We start from the raw sequence: 18,138 nt of genomic DNA, 5'->3' as shown, positions 1-18,138 counted from the left end.
TCAACCCACAGTTATGCCCTTTCACACAGGCATCAAAAAGCAACAACGTATCTTTGACTGTGAAACTCCACCAGTGACTGCATCGGCTTGGTTTGCACAGAGTAATTTTACAAAGTTGTTTTTAATCAAACAAGACCCCCCTTTTCATTTCAGAGTTGGTGTGGCCTGGATGCTAAAATAGAAATAATGGTCAAGTAAGTATTTCTCCCTAGAACAACAGCTGGCAGTGTGTTAACAGCTCGAGCCACCTAGCTAATAGGTGATGACCAAACTTAATCAGCCCAGGGCTTTAAAACACAAACTGGGAACAATGGTTTTAAAAAAAAAGTGACCACACACATTCATAGCTCAGAGCGTCTCATTCCTTCTTTGAAATGATGACAGAAAGCACACATACTATAGAATGACAGTGGTAAACAAATAGTGTAAAACCCCATAAAATCTTTGACCTCCTATATCCAATATCTGACAATGGCAACCTGAAGAATTGGCAAAACCTTTCCAGATGTGCTTCCTAAGGTCCTTCGATACATCTTTAGATCACATATTGCACTGAACAGGTAGCACCAAGTTAGATAACTATATTCATATATACATAAACATGCACACACACAAACTGGAGCTTTGTTAGATGATGAAAATGAATTTTGGATGTTCTGAGCAGCTAAATGCAGTCCATTGTAACACCGTAAAGTCTCCAGTGAGTGTGTAATACCAGAAACAGCCCACATAACACCAGGCTGAAGGAGCCAAAAGAATTGGAATATAGAATGAGAGGAAAGGCAGAATGCAACAAAAGAATACAAATTAACAAACAAATTAATGAGAATACCTTAAACAATCTGATGTTATTCCCAACTCTTGGTACCCCAAGCCTCAGCGATCCCACGCATACAATCCAAATCCCTGTGCGCCCCATGTCACACCAGATCCAGCTAATCTGTTAGCTGATCTGACTGGGCTTCACCTCAGGAGTGAGCGAACAGCCTGATGTAAAGACCAGGTTGAATCAAAGCCACTACCGCATTTATATGGACAAGATACTGGTTCTACTTCTCCTTAATTCTCCTATGAAAGACACTATTATGTGATTAAATGCTAATCTATCTAACAAACTTTAATAGGTTAGAATCTAACACTAGAGAACAGCCATGAGCCTGCTATTCATTGTTTAAACCTCCGCTGCATAAACTGAGTGAAGAAATCATAAATAACAAAACAAGACCTGCTATTTCCTCTTTACATCAGGCCGCTAAAGGAGAACTTGCTTACGTCCATGGTGAACCTGCCAAGTTGAACCACAGGTCCAGTGTTACGGCTATAAAGCTCTTCTCCTTCTAAACCCTGCAGTTCTCCATAGGTTCCTCTGGACTAGAATTTAACAGAGCTGCAGGTTTGAATCCGAAGACTTTAAAGAATCCAATTCCACCTCCCGGAGCGTCAATATGACCAAATCATGTGGCGCTATATTTAAGGTTCTGCACCTTTAATTACTTGTTTAATAATTCCCACTGGGAAACAGTGTTGTTTTTGACAACCATCTTAGATTTAGTCTTAGTCTTAGTCTTTTGGACTAAAATGCTTATTAGTTTTAGTCAAATTTTAGTCAGTTCTATATGTGATAGTTTTAGTCCAGTTTTAGTCGACAAAAACTAAAAAAGGTTTTAGTCTAGTTTTAGTCAAAAAAAAGAAAAAAGAAGTATAGTCTTTTAACAAATTAATTTAGGTCAATAAGTATTGGAGATTGCTGCTGGGCAGTGTCACACATAAGTTGTGAAAATAGCAGCAGATCTATAAGTTCAACACATTGTGAGCTTGCAGATCAGATATTTTCACCAATAATTACAATAATAAAGGAATGGTTTTAGACATATAAGGTTTCCACCCAACTGCAAATACTTTCTGATCTAATGATTGTGCATTACACACAGATAAAGTGGTAACAGTGGAATCAATGTTCATTACTCCAAAAAAGCCAAAAACAAAAACATTCTACTTCAGCAATTGTGGCTTTTAGACTGAAGCTAGCAGACTCTTCGTATAACAATAACTCGACCTGTTTAACATATCAAGTTACACGCTGACAGAACATAGACACACAAAGAGATGACCACACCGTCACTGAATGTAAACATGGCTAAACATGCTGCTAAAGTAACACACACACAATGAACTGACGTTAGCGTAACAAAAGCTAACTTTAGCCTGAAGTTAGCAGCCCATTTGCGGCAGGAGTATGTGGAAAACTTACTAATTTATAAGCTTACTATGAAATTTATCACGAGCCGATTGTCGAGTAACATTGTAACGTTACGTAGGCTATACGATATGTTAACAGCACTTGTAACTTACCTTCGAAAAAATATCCTTGTGGTGAGCCTTCAGGTGCCGCTTAAGGTTGGTCGTATTTTTTCCACCTACTTTGTGGCCACATTTGTCACCGTCTTCCTTCACAATACACTCTGTTTTATTATCTGCTGGGTTATATTTAAAATACACCCATATGTCGTCTCTACGTTTGCGACCACCAAGCCCCTGTGTTGAAACTGCCGCCATTGTGGTCCATTGTCTGTGATGAGTGACAACAGTGTGACGTGTTGAGCACGTTGTGTGCTGCATGCCAGGTGATGGGCGTGACCAAACAAGGATAGAATGCAGCAACAGATACTTTTTAGGTTTTAATTGACACGCACAATAAGCAGAAATGTCATGCATTTTAAACGTCTGACAGACCACCCACTAACATTTTCGTCCATTCTCGTCTCGTCAACGAAAACTCACACAAGTCTCGTCATGTTTTAGTCATCAAAGAGCAGTGTTTATCTCGTCACCGTCTCGTTATCGTCATGAAAAAAAGTGGCGTCAACGAAATGATTTCGTCATCGTCATCGTTGACGAAAACAACACTGCTGGGAAACGGATGCTGGAGAAGATGCAAGTTGTGTTCAACGAAGCTGTGACCAGCTGGAGCAGAAAGGAGATAAGAGAGGAAGGGCAGAAACACGGAAAAACGGACAATGTGTCTTCCCTGACACAAACAGTGACTCAGGGGCGTAAAAATCCCCAAAGCCTATAATTAACGTCCCTTCATTTTAACTTTGTACCTCCAGCAGCTATAGAGAAGCCACATGTCAGTGCAGCGAACCCACTGGTCCGAGGGGTTAGTGCCCTGGCGAGAGAAGCCGCTGACATGCCCTGGGACGTGACTCCTAGGACAGGACGAAGTCCAGCTTCAGAATGCAGCTGCACAAAGGGGAACCTGAAGTTAGCTGGAGGCCCACTGTGAGGCAGGGGAACCTGAAGCTAGCTTGAGGCCCACTGTGAGGCAGGGGAACCTGAAGCTAGCTTGAGGCCCACTGTGAGGCAGGCTCATTTGTTTTTATCCTCGGGAGCGATGACAAGGCGGGCTACCCAGTCCACACCGGCCACAGCAAAACAGACGTTCAATTTCTGTGGTTAACCACCTCATTACAGCAATACCACATGGCGGTTCAATTATTGGTGCATGGGAGGTGATTTGTTTTATAGCAGGGAAAATCTGAGGTCTGGGGATTAGTAGCATGCCAGAGTTTGTGTGATCATCATCATCATCATCATCATCATCATTTATTGTTTTTTCTTTTAACCACATACACGTCCTGACATGATTTGTATATGGATTCAAAAATTAGGCACCAGCAACAAATAGTGAAATGATCCATTAGAATGACAGAGCATGACATATTTCTTGGATTTTATATGCAAATTAAAATCTCATCGCCACACCCTACAATAATATATGATCCCTCACTGGAGAGCAATCGATACAGGAGATAAAATTCCATAACATGCCGTGTGAGTTGGTTTGGCCAACCTGGCGAGGTAGAGACTGACTGGTGTGTCCCGTGTCTCAGGATGAGGTTGTGAAGCCAACAGGGGCTCTGATCACAGGCCTTTGCTAAGAAACGCTTTGCTTGCACTACTTTTTCAGACATTAATATACCTGCATAATTTATTTCTCCCCATGTATTTGACTTTATGAAGATGTTACCTGGCAGAGAGTCGCTTTGCTTATCCTTTGCATTCCTGAGCCCATAAATCTTTCTAAACTAGTTCATTAAACAATCTGTGCGAATTAAGCTAAATCCTCTCTAGCAAGTTATTCTCTCTCGCAATTCCTCACTGGAGTTCTATGTGAAACATCTCAGTCACCCAAGGACCGCAGGGTATCTCAGTGACGTGGCCGTCATGCTGAGGCACTGAGCTGCTGCCAGAGTGTCACAACCAAATGTGTCTGAAGCCTTCTGGGTGGCTGGGAAAGTAGCTTGCAGGGGGCCCAGTGTGGCTGTACCCGGCTCGGATAGAACGTCATTCACTGCCACAAAAAAAATCGCTCCTTTCTCTAGCCTGAAACTTAATATTAACTCCCTCTCTTATCCCAGATAGAGAAAAGTTAGACAACTTTGCTAGAAAAAGTTAATTTTTATGGATTTAAGGAGTTTAAGTTATTTTAACTGTAGTCAAGGCATGCTTTTAACCACCATCTGGAAAATACAGTTACCCTAGTAAACCTATGGGTAACTAGACTAATGTGATTTTGATGACCACAGGTAAGAGAGGGACACCAAACTGTGCATCCCAAACTGACACAGGGAGACGGGGCTTATTGTGAGCCAGCTGCTGCACAGCTGCTGGTTTACTGGACGATCCAGGGAAGCAGGTGGATCATCCAGGGGATCCACTGGTCAGTGATCAGGAGCATATGGTTCCATTTTTAAGGCCTGCTGCATGCAACGTGCTGAGCTAGCCAAGCAGCCACACTACCCCTTTGGTGCAATAATTACAGTACATTTTGTGTCAATATCCTGTCATGGTTTAAAACTTAAGGTAGTTGCTCAATCTTGGGACAAAATGCTAAATTTACATCATTACTTCTTTTAAGAATTACGGGGATTACAGCGGTCATGTTTCCCCATTAGGGCAGTTAAACATGTGAGGGTCGTGACCCTCACACTTTAAATAGGCCTTGATTGGGTAGAAGTAGTTGATTTTGGCCCTGAGAGGACAACTGCACAGTCCCATGAGGCCCAAATGCGGACGCGAGGTTGTGGCATAGCAGGAAACATCCTGCCCTGTGGCAGAATGACCAACGTTCTATCTGTGAATGCAGCCTCCGCCAGCAATTAGCCCAAAGGTAATCCCGGTGATCATGGCCCTTTAAAGGGCTTGAGTCACATTCTTTCCATTTCCCAGTTCCCTCAAGGTAAAAAAAAAACATCAGGATTTTATCACATTGTAGAGACATCTGGGGGGTATTTCACGAAGCAGGTTTTGCAAACTCTGGGTTTAAACTTGAACTCTGAGTTGATTAACTCTGAGATGTCAACCTCTGAGTTTTTGGTTTCAGAACAGGTGATAACGATTAGTTTACAAAACTCTGAGTTCAATTAACCCTGATTGTCACGCGTGCACGAGCACATAAAAAGGCTCTATCAATGGCATCCAGAGAAAATGATTCACCATGACAACACAAGGAAACAAATCTCGCGCTTCCAATTTCACCCCAGTGGAGCTTGAATTAGTAATGATGGCGTATGCTGAATATGAGCATGCCATATCAAAAAAAGGAAACACGATTGCTGCTGCGAAAGAACGGGAACAAGCGTGGCAGAAAATAGCTGACCGAGTGAATGCGTAAGTATTGATAAGAACGATGTTGATTGATGTATATTTAAGAAATAATACTAGTTTTTCTATATTCTCTCTAATTTAATTTCGTTGTTACAGTTGTAACCCAGCAGGCATAAAGCGCACTTGGCAGCAAATAAAGATGAAGTATAAAAATATAGTACAAACAGGTAGGCACTGGACGATTGGGAGGTTTTGCTTGTCTATAAGACACAAAAGCTACAGTTTCATCTTAAATCTGGCAGCATGTAATATTGTTTAAATCTTTTTACAAGGTTCTAAATGTGGGCTTGGGTGCATATGTTCACATTTTACCTACATATTAGCCAATAGGAAAAAGGCAGAGGCCCGAAAAACTGGTGGGGGTCCACCACCAACACCTCTCACAGAGGCTGAAGAGATGGCTCTCAGCCAAAACACTGGCCGGCCCATGGCTGATGGCATCCTAGGAGGAAGCTCCTCCGATACAGCCATGCCCCAGGACAGAAGTTCTTACATAAGAAGTAAGTAATTCATATGAATGATGTATGTGCATTTGTCCAGTGTTGGCTCAGTGATGGCTATCCATTAAACTCATCATCAAACCCATCATAATCGAACCGATTGTAATTTATTTAAAAGTTATAGATGAGTATAATTTGATAGATGTCATTACTTCATGTACATACTGTTGAAAGACTGTGATATTTGAAAGACTGCCCACTGTTGTAAAAGTTATATTGAAAATGTGCAGGTCTCTGTTGATGAATTGCCTGTAATCCACATTGTCTTGCAGTTACTGATGGAGTAATCTCTGTTGTGGAACCGCCAGACACCCATGAAATGGTACATACTCTTCTCGAGATTTTTCATACTATGTCTTTCATTATTGGTGTATGCAAGTAAGAGAGTCTTCACTACAGGATGAAGACACCTTGTCAGCTGTCACAGGGAGGGAAGATGTAGAGCAGCCTATGGTATGCACTTTCTAACAAATACGTCATGTAAGTGATGCACCATTTTAAAACATTTATCCTTTCTTCACAGAGCAATGCAGAGAATCTCCAGGGTGAACCGACTGCATCCACAGCCACAGCGCAGCTTACCTCTGTAAGATGCTTCAGTATTTGCCTGCCAGTTATTGAAAAATTGGATTAAGAATCATTCTTCTCATTAAATGAAAATGTTGTTAGCTACAAGTGTCTGTTTTCTAAGTTATATTCATAGTGGTACAATTTTCACAGTGCAATACTGCCAAGATGTAACATTTTTGTGTATTCTAATAGCTCCCTGTAAAGCAGTTGTACAAAATATACCTTGAGAAACAAATTGAAAAATCGGATCTGGAAATGGAACACATTAAACAAAAAATGCAGAAAACCCTAATAGAAATACAAATATTGGAACATCAGTTAAAGGTGGGTAGTGGCACAAGTTGATGGATCGTTAACTGTCTTTCAAAACAAAATATTAAAATACTGTTTTGCATATTCAATTACAGGAAATAAAGAAGAGTTCATAAAATGATTGTCATTTGTTTTTATTTGCAACTTATTTACTGGAAATGATTAGAACATATTGCAAATGTTTAAGCGCAAGAGTAACCTGTCTGATACACCGGCAGACGGTTGCCTTAGAAACATGTTGAGCGTCACCAATATTATACAGAAAGCTGCCATTAGCAAAAAAGCGAAGTGCTGTACAAAGAATTTGCTCGGAACTGAGAGGATGTCCACGGTGTGTTTGACGAGCAAAATGAGGGCTAAGAATATTGTTGAGATAAATGATTGTCTGTGATGAAAAACGGTAACGCTCTAACAGAAAATCATTTGTAAACGATAAAATATCTAAACGGGGTCTGATCACCCTCTCCTGACGTAGATTCCTGCGGATAATTTGTGCCTCGATGTCGACCGGTCTTTCGAGAAAAGGACACGCCATGTCTGAGAAAGTACTTGCTTCAATCTGACTGTTCATTTAAAGAGGAGGAACTCAGAGTTACAGGGATTAAACCTGCTAGCGAGCAGGTTAGCTTCACGGGGTATGTTACCGCGGTAAATGACTCAGAGTTGGGCTCAACTGGCATTTTGAAACCGAAAACTTTGAATTTCCCTTAACTCACACACAACTAACTCCGAGTTTTCACTAAACCCGCTTCGTGAAACGGCCCCCAGGTCTCCACAATAATAATACATACATACGCACACAAACACACATGAATTTATGTACATCAATCCATACAATGAACCACGCTCAAAAGTTTGAGACTCTTTGTGCCACCAGGAATCCAATCTGGATCCTTATTTATTTTAAAAAAATCCATGAATCCATTAATTACACAACACACTGTACCGAAGACCGTTATCAGAAATCATTCATATTCCATGTTTCCTCCTTGGATTCAGTACTATCCACCAACTGATGCCAAAGACTCAGGATGATTGAAAAAAAGAGAGGTTCTTTTGATATCCATAGCAGTAAGTGCTGCTCAAATGCAGTGTGATGACTCTGCCTTTCCATAATGTCTCCATGACAGGGAAAACAAACACTGGGAAAGGAAGAGCAGAACTCACACCATGAGAAACAATTTGTAGATAGATGTATAGAGGTTAGGGAAAGGGAGCTAATTTGTGTAGATATATATGGGATTTCTTGGCTGCACTTGAACACAGTTAAGGATGGGACAGTGTTAAATACCAGGCACTCACACCTGAACAGACAGGCTACATGGTGAGATTGCACTGCAGTCACAAAGCTGAAAACTAGCACCAGGCCAATGTGTGGCTCTTCGAGTTAAGCCTGTGATCGGAAGGTTGCTGGTTCAAATCCCATGCCTGGCTCTGAAAGCTTCACTTGTACGTTGCCCCCTGTATTGTGTATACCGTGTATCTTGAAAAATGTTCAGTTATATCTGAGATGTTCTATTGATGATGTTCAGGTATATCAGATGTTCTCTTGACGATACCAAGTCATGCAGCCTGGTCAGAAATCCTAGGCAGGCTTCCCGCTGTGGCATCTTATTCAAAGACGACAGGCTACAGGCTGCCGCAGCAGTGGCTGTTTGCTCACTAACAATGTTTACCCGGCTGCTTATCTCAGCTGACAACATTCCACTCTAAGAGGCATTTCGTATAGGCCTCCTGGCAGTGCAGAACCCATGTAAACCCGGACATTCAGAAGTTGGCATGTTCATGTAGGAAGCCTAAGGATCTCACTCACAGCCACAAATATATATTACACACACACACACACACACACTGTATATTACATACACATATATATGCAGTTACTCATGAAAAGTTTGGATGCACCTAACCAAAGAAAGATTCATTTGTACCATTCTCTACATTTTAGAATGACAAAGACATTAAAACTATAACATACATGGAATTATGCTCGGTGGGTTAGGAGTCAGAAGGTTGCTGGTTCAAATCCCGTGGTCAGCAGAGTGATCCCACCTTTGGGCCCTTGAGATGCTTTTCCATCCAGCCCGGAAGAGGTTCCACATATATGCTGAGTACTCGCCGTTTTCCTTCACTCTCTGGTCAGACTCCTCCAAAACCATCTCTGCTATGTTTAGGTCAGGTGGCCAGGTCATGTGATGAGACACTATCACCTTCCTTTTTAAGCAGCTTGGCATGTCCAAACTTTTGACTGGTACTATACATACATAAATACAAGTATAGTGGTACCTGTACCCACGGGCGTTTGAGGCCACGAGTAACTTGAGTCACGAGCATTTTTATTTAATAAAATCTATCTGTAACCACGAGCAATGTTTGGACCCATGAGCGCTACGGCGAGCCGCCTGCCTCGTTATCTCTACATGCATAAACTATGGGGAATAAGGGAAACTTGCCCACGCGGGTCAGCGGTAACTTTAGTTAAAAAAATATCTATGAAACTGAAACGCACAGTTAAATGGAACGAAAAGATACGATTTCTTTCGATTGCTTCAGCTGGCTTTGTGTTGCCGTGACATGCCACCAGAGCGGTGCCATGATACGTATGTTTACATCCACTCTTGTAAATGTATATATATATATAAATAAAAAATGCTTCCTAGAGGTAAAAGTCCTTAATGTAAGATACGTACGTACAGATGTGCGTTACAATCCGGGAAAGAGGTACGTATCCTTCCCGCAGAGGCTAACTGATTGCCGTATCGTAAGCAATTTTTCGTAAATTTGAGATAGCACTGATAATTAGCCTTTTTTCTACATTTTTATTAGTAAACACAATTTACTGTAATAATTAGGATTGTTTTTCAATGTTTTATTGTTAGCAACAATTTTTATGCTCGCTATAGGCTACGCCGAGCAGCCTAGCCTACGGGACTTGGTCTCTTTCGTGTACGCAGTATTTTTATGCATTTAAAGATGAAAGTGTGTCTAATATGCCGAAAAATATGATATTCTCAATCAATACTACTTATATTGTCACTAAAAGCTCAATTATTTTGCCTATAAATGTTTTGTATGGGGGTATTTTGGGGCCGGAAAACCAATTCATCTCTTTCCCATTATTCTTTATGGGAAAAATTGTTTGTACCCACGAGAAAATTGTACCCACGAGCTGTGTCTTCAAACCAGTTACGCTCGTGGGTACAGGTATCACTGTATGTAAGAATATGGTGTACAAGAGATTTGTATGTTTGTAAGATAACAGGTGCTTGGGCTGTATAACTGTGACGGCTAGAAACCTGAGGGGGAAGTCAGTGTGATCCTCTCTGCCTCACGCCGCACCCACACCTTGGGCGATTTCCCCCTGAAAACGCGGACCAGCAGCATTCCTGCCCAATGTGCCCAACTCCGCACGGACACCCTTCCAGGACGAGTCTATTCCCGCTCTTTTTTTTACCACTTCCCTTTTGCCAGACTATACCAAAAAAAGTATTTTTTCTCCAAATATAAATGAATGGAGCTTGTGGACAAAATTATTCACCCAACCTTTCTCTTATCAGAGCAAAATCTCTAAAAGAATAGGAACACAACAATAATGAGAGATTGAGCTGTACAGTTTTTCTTTTTATCACTGCAACGTCCGTTCAGGAAGTTCAAAGACCCGCCAGCCCGCATCTCCCTAGCCAGGGGCGACTCTTTGACTGTTGACCTCTGGCCTTTTTCTCTCAGACTTCTGATTATGATCAGTACTGTCTCTCTCCATCGCCAGGGGTTCTTCCCTGACACAAACTAAATGGTTAAAATACAAATCCCAGGGACTTCTAGTCAAAATGCTGGCCCTGGCTCTTGAATCGCTTCCGGGTGTTCCTGTCAAAGTCCTAGTCTTCTTGTTTTTTGCGCAGTTGGGGTGGATAACAGAAGATGTGAGATAAGCATGATTTAATTACTCAGTTTTACCTCTTATGAGTTAAATGCACAAAGGTTCAGTGAAAGGGGAAAAAATGTGCCAAATAAAAAAAGAGAAATGTCTTGTCTCCAAAGTCATTTAGAAAAAATGGAAATAAAGCTTGCTCAGGTTTCAGTCAAATTTAACCATGTGTGCTATAACAGACCAATAAAAATGTCAGGCGACATAGCAATCCCTGATTGTTTTCACACATAACCGCGTGAATCATGTTTTCGTTATGATATTGCACTTAAATGGTGCCAGTTTCTGAAATCAGTGGTCTGGTCTGAAAAAGTAACTGTCATTTGAAAAAATACCAAGGAACCATTTAGTAGGCTTTATATTTAAAATACTGCAAAATGATGGCATTGTAACCCATATAACCAGACGCTTAAACTTTAACCAAGGAACTTGCCTCGTAGAGATTCCCACTGTGATGGAAATATTTCAAAAAGGTAGATCTTTCTTATATTAGCTTATATTAGGTTTGGCATGAAGGGCTCCTTTCAACAGCATTGCGCCATGCACGTTTATTGAGACCAAGGGTCTGGTAATTTACTTAGTTTAATGTGCTTTGCCAAAGACAGGAAGCTACTACATAAGGGCCACAGGAAGGTCCATTACAGGGGATATGTCTGTGTAACTGTTAACAGCAGCTCCTGGTTTCAGGGGTCAGGGTCTGACCCCAGTATGAAGCAGCAGCACACGCTGACTAGGCAACATGGCTGAACTCAGTCACCCGCCGTTTTATGGGATATTACCATCCTGTTTCTCATTAGTGTTTATGAGCAATGCTTCCATTAGTGCATGGATTCTCAAATCACCACGGCCTTCATTATTTTAATCATTCGGCTGCTTAGCTGACAGATTTAACCAAAGGGACAGTTTTGCCCATTTCGTACGACCGCATGCATGTGTCTTGCTTAGCATAGTAGGCCAGTCTTCACGTTCCAGGTTCATTCCATGTTCGTTGTTACTATTTGCTGTGTCAGAGACATAAACAGGCAGCGCTCAAGCTGTAAGTGCTAAACTGGATAAAGATGTTTAATACCCTAACATCTCTCATATGTTTAATAGGGGTCCAGCAGGGGAGTAGGAAGGTAGTGAAAATTGATTTCCAGTATGATACCTAATATTGGACAAATTAGCCCCAAAGCCAGGGTTAGGCTAGCCTGAAGATCTCTACTGAAAACACGTTAAAACAATAATTAAAACTGAATCAAATATAAATGTGTGTGTGGTGCAGAGGAGTATGAGGGCAGTACTTGAAGATTTTAATGCCTCGTTCGACAAGCCAGCGCCACTAAAATCTACTGTAAAACATCCAAAATGAGAACAGCTTTCAAAACAATGCCCAAATTAGTCCCGTCACAGACGATTCCAGTCCTTTTACAAGTTAAACATGCAGAAAAACTGGGCAACTGGAAAAGCTACAGCGGGTTTGATAGTTCAGTATGAAAATGTGCACCGTTCCTGAGGTGAAAACAAGTGAGGACTGACATTTATTATGAAAAGTTGCTGAGATTCTGACAGTCCGGCACAAAAACATAGGAAGACCCTGAAGGCTCGGCATGAAAAGTCCAGCAGGAAAAGCAAACTCTTGCAGGTTAGACTTTCAACAGAGAACATTGGAGATAAAACAAAGAAGATAGGCGAGTTCCTGAAACCATAATGGAGAAAAGTATGAAAGAAGTGCCAAGCTCTGGCTCTACGCCCAGCGAAGTGTTAAATCCGAGTTGATTAACCAGAAAAATGCAGGAAAGCTCATAAGGCTGGACTGCAGCAGTCCACGTAATTAAGTCAGCTTTGACTCCTGGGAATGGCGGGCAGAGCAAACAGAAGCTTCACGGCCCTTCCCCGGGCAGCTAATCACAGGTTTGATCCCAGGGTGGGACAGGCCTGGGATACGTCGCTCCGCTCTGCCAATCCAGGCAATTTGCTCTCTTTAATCCCTGCGTATTCGGTACACTGTCAGGCCCAGCGACACACAGCCGGCAAAGTTTGGACAGGGGGAGGCACTTGATGCAGTCCTTCTAAAGTATGAGGTCAAGCACTCACAGGCAAAATGATTTCAATTTACAGCCAAGCCAAAAGGTTCACTCCCCAAAGGTTCACATCCCCAAAGGTTCACATCCCCAAAGGTTCACATCCCCAAAGCCACTGGGGTGGAAGAACCCACAGGACTTATGTGAGGATTACTCCCCATACAGATAATGATTCTGAAAAGAAATCAATCATGTAGACCTCCCTCCTGTACAGACTATAATACTTAAAAATTTCATCGAGTTTCTTGAGCAGTAAACCTATTGTCCAGCCTATTGAGTACAATGCACACTTTATTCTGGAGTGAAAACAGCTGCTGAAAATTTCCCTGCCAGTATGTTTATGGAGAAACAAACTAGGAAAAGACTGTAGTGAAATACGAGTCTTCATCTCCTCTCTTAACTTCCTGTCCATTAAGTAGAAACACTTTTCAGAAATGCAGAAAAGCATCATCATAAAGAAATCACTTTGGTGATGAGCAGCAACAGTGAGGCAGTGGAGATGGAAAGGAGCCACATTTAACAAGTCAGAAGACAGCCAGACGGATTCCCTCCTGAGCCCCATTTCAGGCACACACCCACACAAGACAGACACATCTACACCGACATTAAAAAGCAAGATGTTCAGACATCGCTTACCTTTGAAGGACAGAAAAACCCGAGGGGCGGAGATAGGCTCACTTTGCGAACTCATGACCAAGACCGCCAGGAGGGGCAGAATGACCCAGAACGACTGTAGACTGTCAACCAGCATGGTCATCTGCTTCCTGCCACTGAAATGATGTCTGCAAGGAAACAAGGGGACTCAGTGACTGGAGCAGGGAGGGGAAGACAACATTCTTGCCACAACACCGACGACAGCAGATATACGGACAACATGTAACAACCAACTGTGAACCAAATGTGCACATTCACCATTTACTTATTTAACAAATTAAACTAACATGGCAGTGCATACAAATGCAGAAAATAATGTAAGAAACGTAGAGCTCACCACCTTCACTGTAACTGTACTGGAGATGGACATCAAGATCTACAGGACAGATAATGTACTCTACTACAGACTGATAGTGCCATACATCTGATGGTAACATGTTCTACAACAGATGGCTAAATAGAGATGAATAGAGATTAACAGTATACCCTATAGAGTTAATATACTCTAGTATCATAGACATAGATAGTGTGGTCTACAAGTGACAGAACGTGTGATCTAGAATAAAATGCAGTGTCCAATATCTGTGTGCATGTCAACTAAATATAGCAATTCCAGCTCCATTGATTATTCCATTTCCCTATTTTCTCTTACACATATGGGGAATGCGCCATTCACAGAATGAAGGGGATTATTTTCCAGCGGTTTCTGTTCACAGCCGTCTGATGCAAGTCAAATACTAAAAATAAAAAAGGCAGCATTTTGTGCACAAACACAGTCACACTATGACTGTCACCTGCCATATGGGACAGTGATTGCAAGGGAGAGAATGAAGACAGCAAAGAGTCGCACTGCTCGCCTGTATGCAAAACCATCATGCCCGCCTCAAGACCTCAAAGCTCAAAGCCTGCACATCACAACCAATACCTAAATTCCAGCCATTCCAGGTCAAACACACCGAGACACAGAGCTGTGAGCTTTGAGGAATGGTACAATGACACATAGTCTGCTGTAAAGGCATGAAACAACTCCATGTCTCGCGTTATAAACAACCCCGTAAGAGAGAAACCACTCTGCTCAATATGCTGCCCATGTAATATGAACACCTCACACCTCCCACTGTGAGGTTCTGCAGTCTGTCATGGCAAAGTTCTCCACTTTGTCCATTACCTTCATCGCCACTTTTTCATGAAGGGCAAAACCAACAACTTCATGTCTACCTGAACATAAATCCTGCAAGATAGTAGTAAATTATAGTACAGTAAATTATCTGCGTGATGGTGGAATCGTTCTGCTAGTTTGATAAGACTAACAAAAACAAAAAGTGACTAAGACCGTTTGCCAACCTGGATTCTCCCACACTTCTTTTTTCTCTTATTGGGAAGCTTATGGAAATGCAATTGGTAATGTGAAAGTTACTAACACTTAGGGAATTGGTCATGGAAATTTTCAGTGAGTTAAACTCAGAAAATAAGGCAGCCAGCATTTTCTACCAAAACAACTATTAATTGTCAATGACGTTAACTGTTTCACTCCGTACCCTACTCACTCCAGAGCATTTCTAAGAATAACAGTCCGTAAATTTCGATAAATTCATGTTTACAGTACCAAAGACTACCATGTCATTTATTACAGCTTGCAAGTCCTAGTCATTCTTCTTCAGTGAAATTTGACAGGGTAATTTGGAGATAAAGACAAACTTGAAATAGGCTTAACCGTGTTCAGGCAAAGGATTCTTGGTTTAAGAATGAAAAAGCGATTCCCGAGAGATCAACCTCGGCCCGTAGAGCGGCCCGCGACGGCCAGGGTCGCACTGCTGAACTCCGCCGCAGGACCCTCACTGTCACCTCCGTTTATACTTTCTCCTTCCCACCTATTCAGGAATGGGACCCGCATCGCTGCTCCCTCAGCTCCGTCTCAAAACAGTGAAATCAAACTTAAAATAAAGCAGCCGTTTCCTGTAAAATCCTCAAGCAGAATGCAATGCGAAGGTGGGCACCAGTACGCTTCACCGGGTGGCATCAACTAGGGCAGACACATGGAGACCCGCAAACGAAACCAGCTGTTCAAACCTAAACCAGACTTGCTTGTTCACAATTAGTTAATTGTGCAGATATTTGTTTAAAGTCAGAGCTCCATCGTCTTCACAAAGCCACACAAGACGTCTTTACTCTTTCATTTATAAGACAAATCAGTGTTTCTCCCATGAACGGACATTGCACACATTAGCCTATGCATGAAGATCACACAACACCTTCCCATATTTACAGTGTACTTCAGGCTGGTTGGATAACTTATGTGAATAGTAACTTAACTACGTGCAAAACAATTAGGCTACGTTTCAAATAAACATGAATGCGCAATGTTGTATATTGTGATATTTTATATTATGCGCAGGTCATTTTATTGACTTGAGAAAATAAAAAGTATCCTACATGCAGTGCATTTCCTCAAGTAATCATTCTATTATTTTTAGTAGCTTGCATTGGTCTTTCAACAGAACACTATTTTAACGTTATTACTTTTACTGAAGATATCTGCTTTGTCAATTAAAGTTTGCGATTAAACAACATAGGATTTGCTGTTAGGCTATAAACAGAATTTTCAGAATTTAAGCTATAAACGAGTTTGTCTTCATTTGCTGGATGCCTTCCAAACTAGACTTTTTAGAGTAATTATGGTAACTAGTAAATCTGCATCATCATAACTGCCGTTGTAAATGGGTTATGGGCGGAAGATCACTTTAACGCCTACTTTTTAATAACTGCTTTTAGTCTAAGTCCCTCGCTGGGACCTTTATCTGCGTAAAATCAACTGGCACCATTTTATTACGTCCCAAAGTGGGCACTTAAACCACTAATTTCTGTATACATTTCTCCAATACATTACACTAACGCAATGCGAAAACACGTAGGCTTAAAACATATGTAGCTTGAAATACTATTTTTTCCCCCTAAAAATATTTCAGAACAACAGAAAATAACCAATGACAAATTCTCATAGAAACCCACTAAAGTTGCGCTTTGACCCCTGTCCCTGTCAGCAGATCTGAAATGCTGACACGCATATTTTAAACTAATATTTTAATAATTTGTAGTTCCATTTAAAAGAGTTTGGTCATGTAAAATTGCAAAGATGGTACATTTAATGAAACAAAAATAAAAATATATTATTTCTAACACCGAGATTTGATTTTAATTATGTTAGAGAACATCTACTACGAATTGTTCTGAGAGTAAAACTTGATGAACGGTTAGGCATAATTTTTGCTGAGCAGTTTTGTGGCTTAAATGACTTTCTATCATATTAAAGCCTTTTGTCATCTTGTTCGGCTTTTTGTGCAGCGAATGGCACACTGAGTTCGAAGGCCAAGAAGACGAGCAATCTGGTTTGATTTAGCTTGCACAGTAAGAATGATGCAGGATAGCTGAAACATTTTAAATGAATGACGCACAGAACAAGAAGCCCATACGTTCAGAATATGATCCTCCGTCTTTACATGCGCAGCCTCACACAGACATTGTCTGAAACCATGCTGTCATAAAGCCTTGTGCTTGGGCTATAATTAAAAGTTAAACGCAACAGATATGTATACGCGTTAAAATACAGTAGTAAACGCTTTAAGAGAAACATGACGCCGTTCTTCTAGAAAATGCATTACATTATGATATTTAATTAAATCGCATTACGAGTTACGACTGCAATATAACAGTCAAAACTAACTGTGTACCACACTAGGCAGAGATGGAGGTTTCCGTTATCAAACTGTTTGTTTCAATGCACTGGCAGCTTACGGTTAAAACGCGGTTATGCAGTCACTAGTGTCTCTTTAAATCACCAGTGCTTACCTGCTTGTTACTGGCCACCAATGAGAACTTTGATTCCTGTCACAAAAGTCATTTAGGAAGCAGCAAACGGAATCCACTGAAGTCTTCTTTACGGTCTCTTTCCAGCAGTTTATGTAAATCCTTTAAAATTCCTGAGCTGAACTGCGTACTTGTCTTGCAAAGCACCTGAGTTCGTGGTCTTTCTGGTCTAACTCGTTAGTGGGTCGTTTTCGTTACTTCTAGATAAGCAAACACAGCTTAATTATTTGCTAAAAAGCCAGATGACAAAACAATCCGGTGTGCTGACAAGTCCTTCAAGCGGATGACATATTAGTATTCCTCGGTTTTTGGAGCAATGTGGATATTTAGGGTGGTCTGCACAGCTCTGCGCACAAAAGCGATTCTGACTGCAGGAGAAATGAGCTGGCAGGTGGATGCAATGTCCTTATTTGCATTTGACACGCCCAGAGGCGGAGAGTTACCTTTACTGTCACCGCCCCCGGCCCGCCCACCCGGGAATATTTAGGCGTTCAGAAGCGTTCGGCACTGATCTTGGATATAAAGTGCGGGGACGGCGGTCTTTACCCTACCTTAAAGAAACGTACTGTACATGAATCAG

At 41.4% G+C, this 18,138-nt stretch overlaps 2 protein-coding genes across 3 annotated transcripts in view; one reads left to right on the top strand and one right to left on the bottom strand.

Annotated features, from left to right (window-relative positions):
* The window catches only part of LOC111839860 (semaphorin-3F-like), a 69,824-nt gene extending 51,900 nt beyond the window's left edge, over positions 1-17,924 (bottom strand). Inside the window, exons 1-2 of the mRNA XM_023804143.2 lie at positions 17,541-17,924; positions 13,677-13,822 (exon numbers count right to left, since the gene is read on the bottom strand). Coding sequence (XP_023659911.1) covers positions 13,677-13,797 — 121 coding nt within the window. The 5' untranslated portion in view covers positions 13,798-13,822; positions 17,541-17,924. The remainder of the gene's footprint in view (positions 1-13,676; positions 13,823-17,540) is intronic.
* LOC140592196 (uncharacterized) lies at positions 5,296-7,170 on the top strand. 2 transcript variants are annotated; one of them, XM_072714907.1, is made up of 7 exons: positions 5,296-5,673; positions 5,767-5,837; positions 5,994-6,170; positions 6,443-6,492; positions 6,570-6,623; positions 6,694-6,756; positions 6,933-7,170. In XM_072714907.1, the coding sequence occupies exons 1-7, from the start codon at positions 5,501-5,503 to the stop codon at positions 7,083-7,085; spliced, it is 741 nt and encodes a 246-aa protein (XP_072571008.1). In that variant the 5' UTR covers positions 5,296-5,500; the 3' UTR covers positions 7,086-7,170. The 2 variants fall into 2 exon arrangements, 1 of the variants encoding a protein (XP_072571008.1); XR_011992485.1 differs by lacking the exon at positions 6,570-6,623 and having other exon boundaries at positions 6,694-7,170.
* Positions 17,925-18,138: the final 214 nt, after the last annotated feature.

The sequence above is a fragment of the Paramormyrops kingsleyae genome, chromosome 8 (assembly GCF_048594095.1).
Source record: "Paramormyrops kingsleyae isolate MSU_618 chromosome 8, PKINGS_0.4, whole genome shotgun sequence".
NCBI lineage: Eukaryota > Metazoa > Chordata > Actinopteri > Osteoglossiformes > Mormyridae > Paramormyrops > Paramormyrops kingsleyae.
The sequence above is the reverse complement of the archived record's forward strand: the minus strand, read 5'-3'. Positions and strand labels throughout refer to the sequence as shown.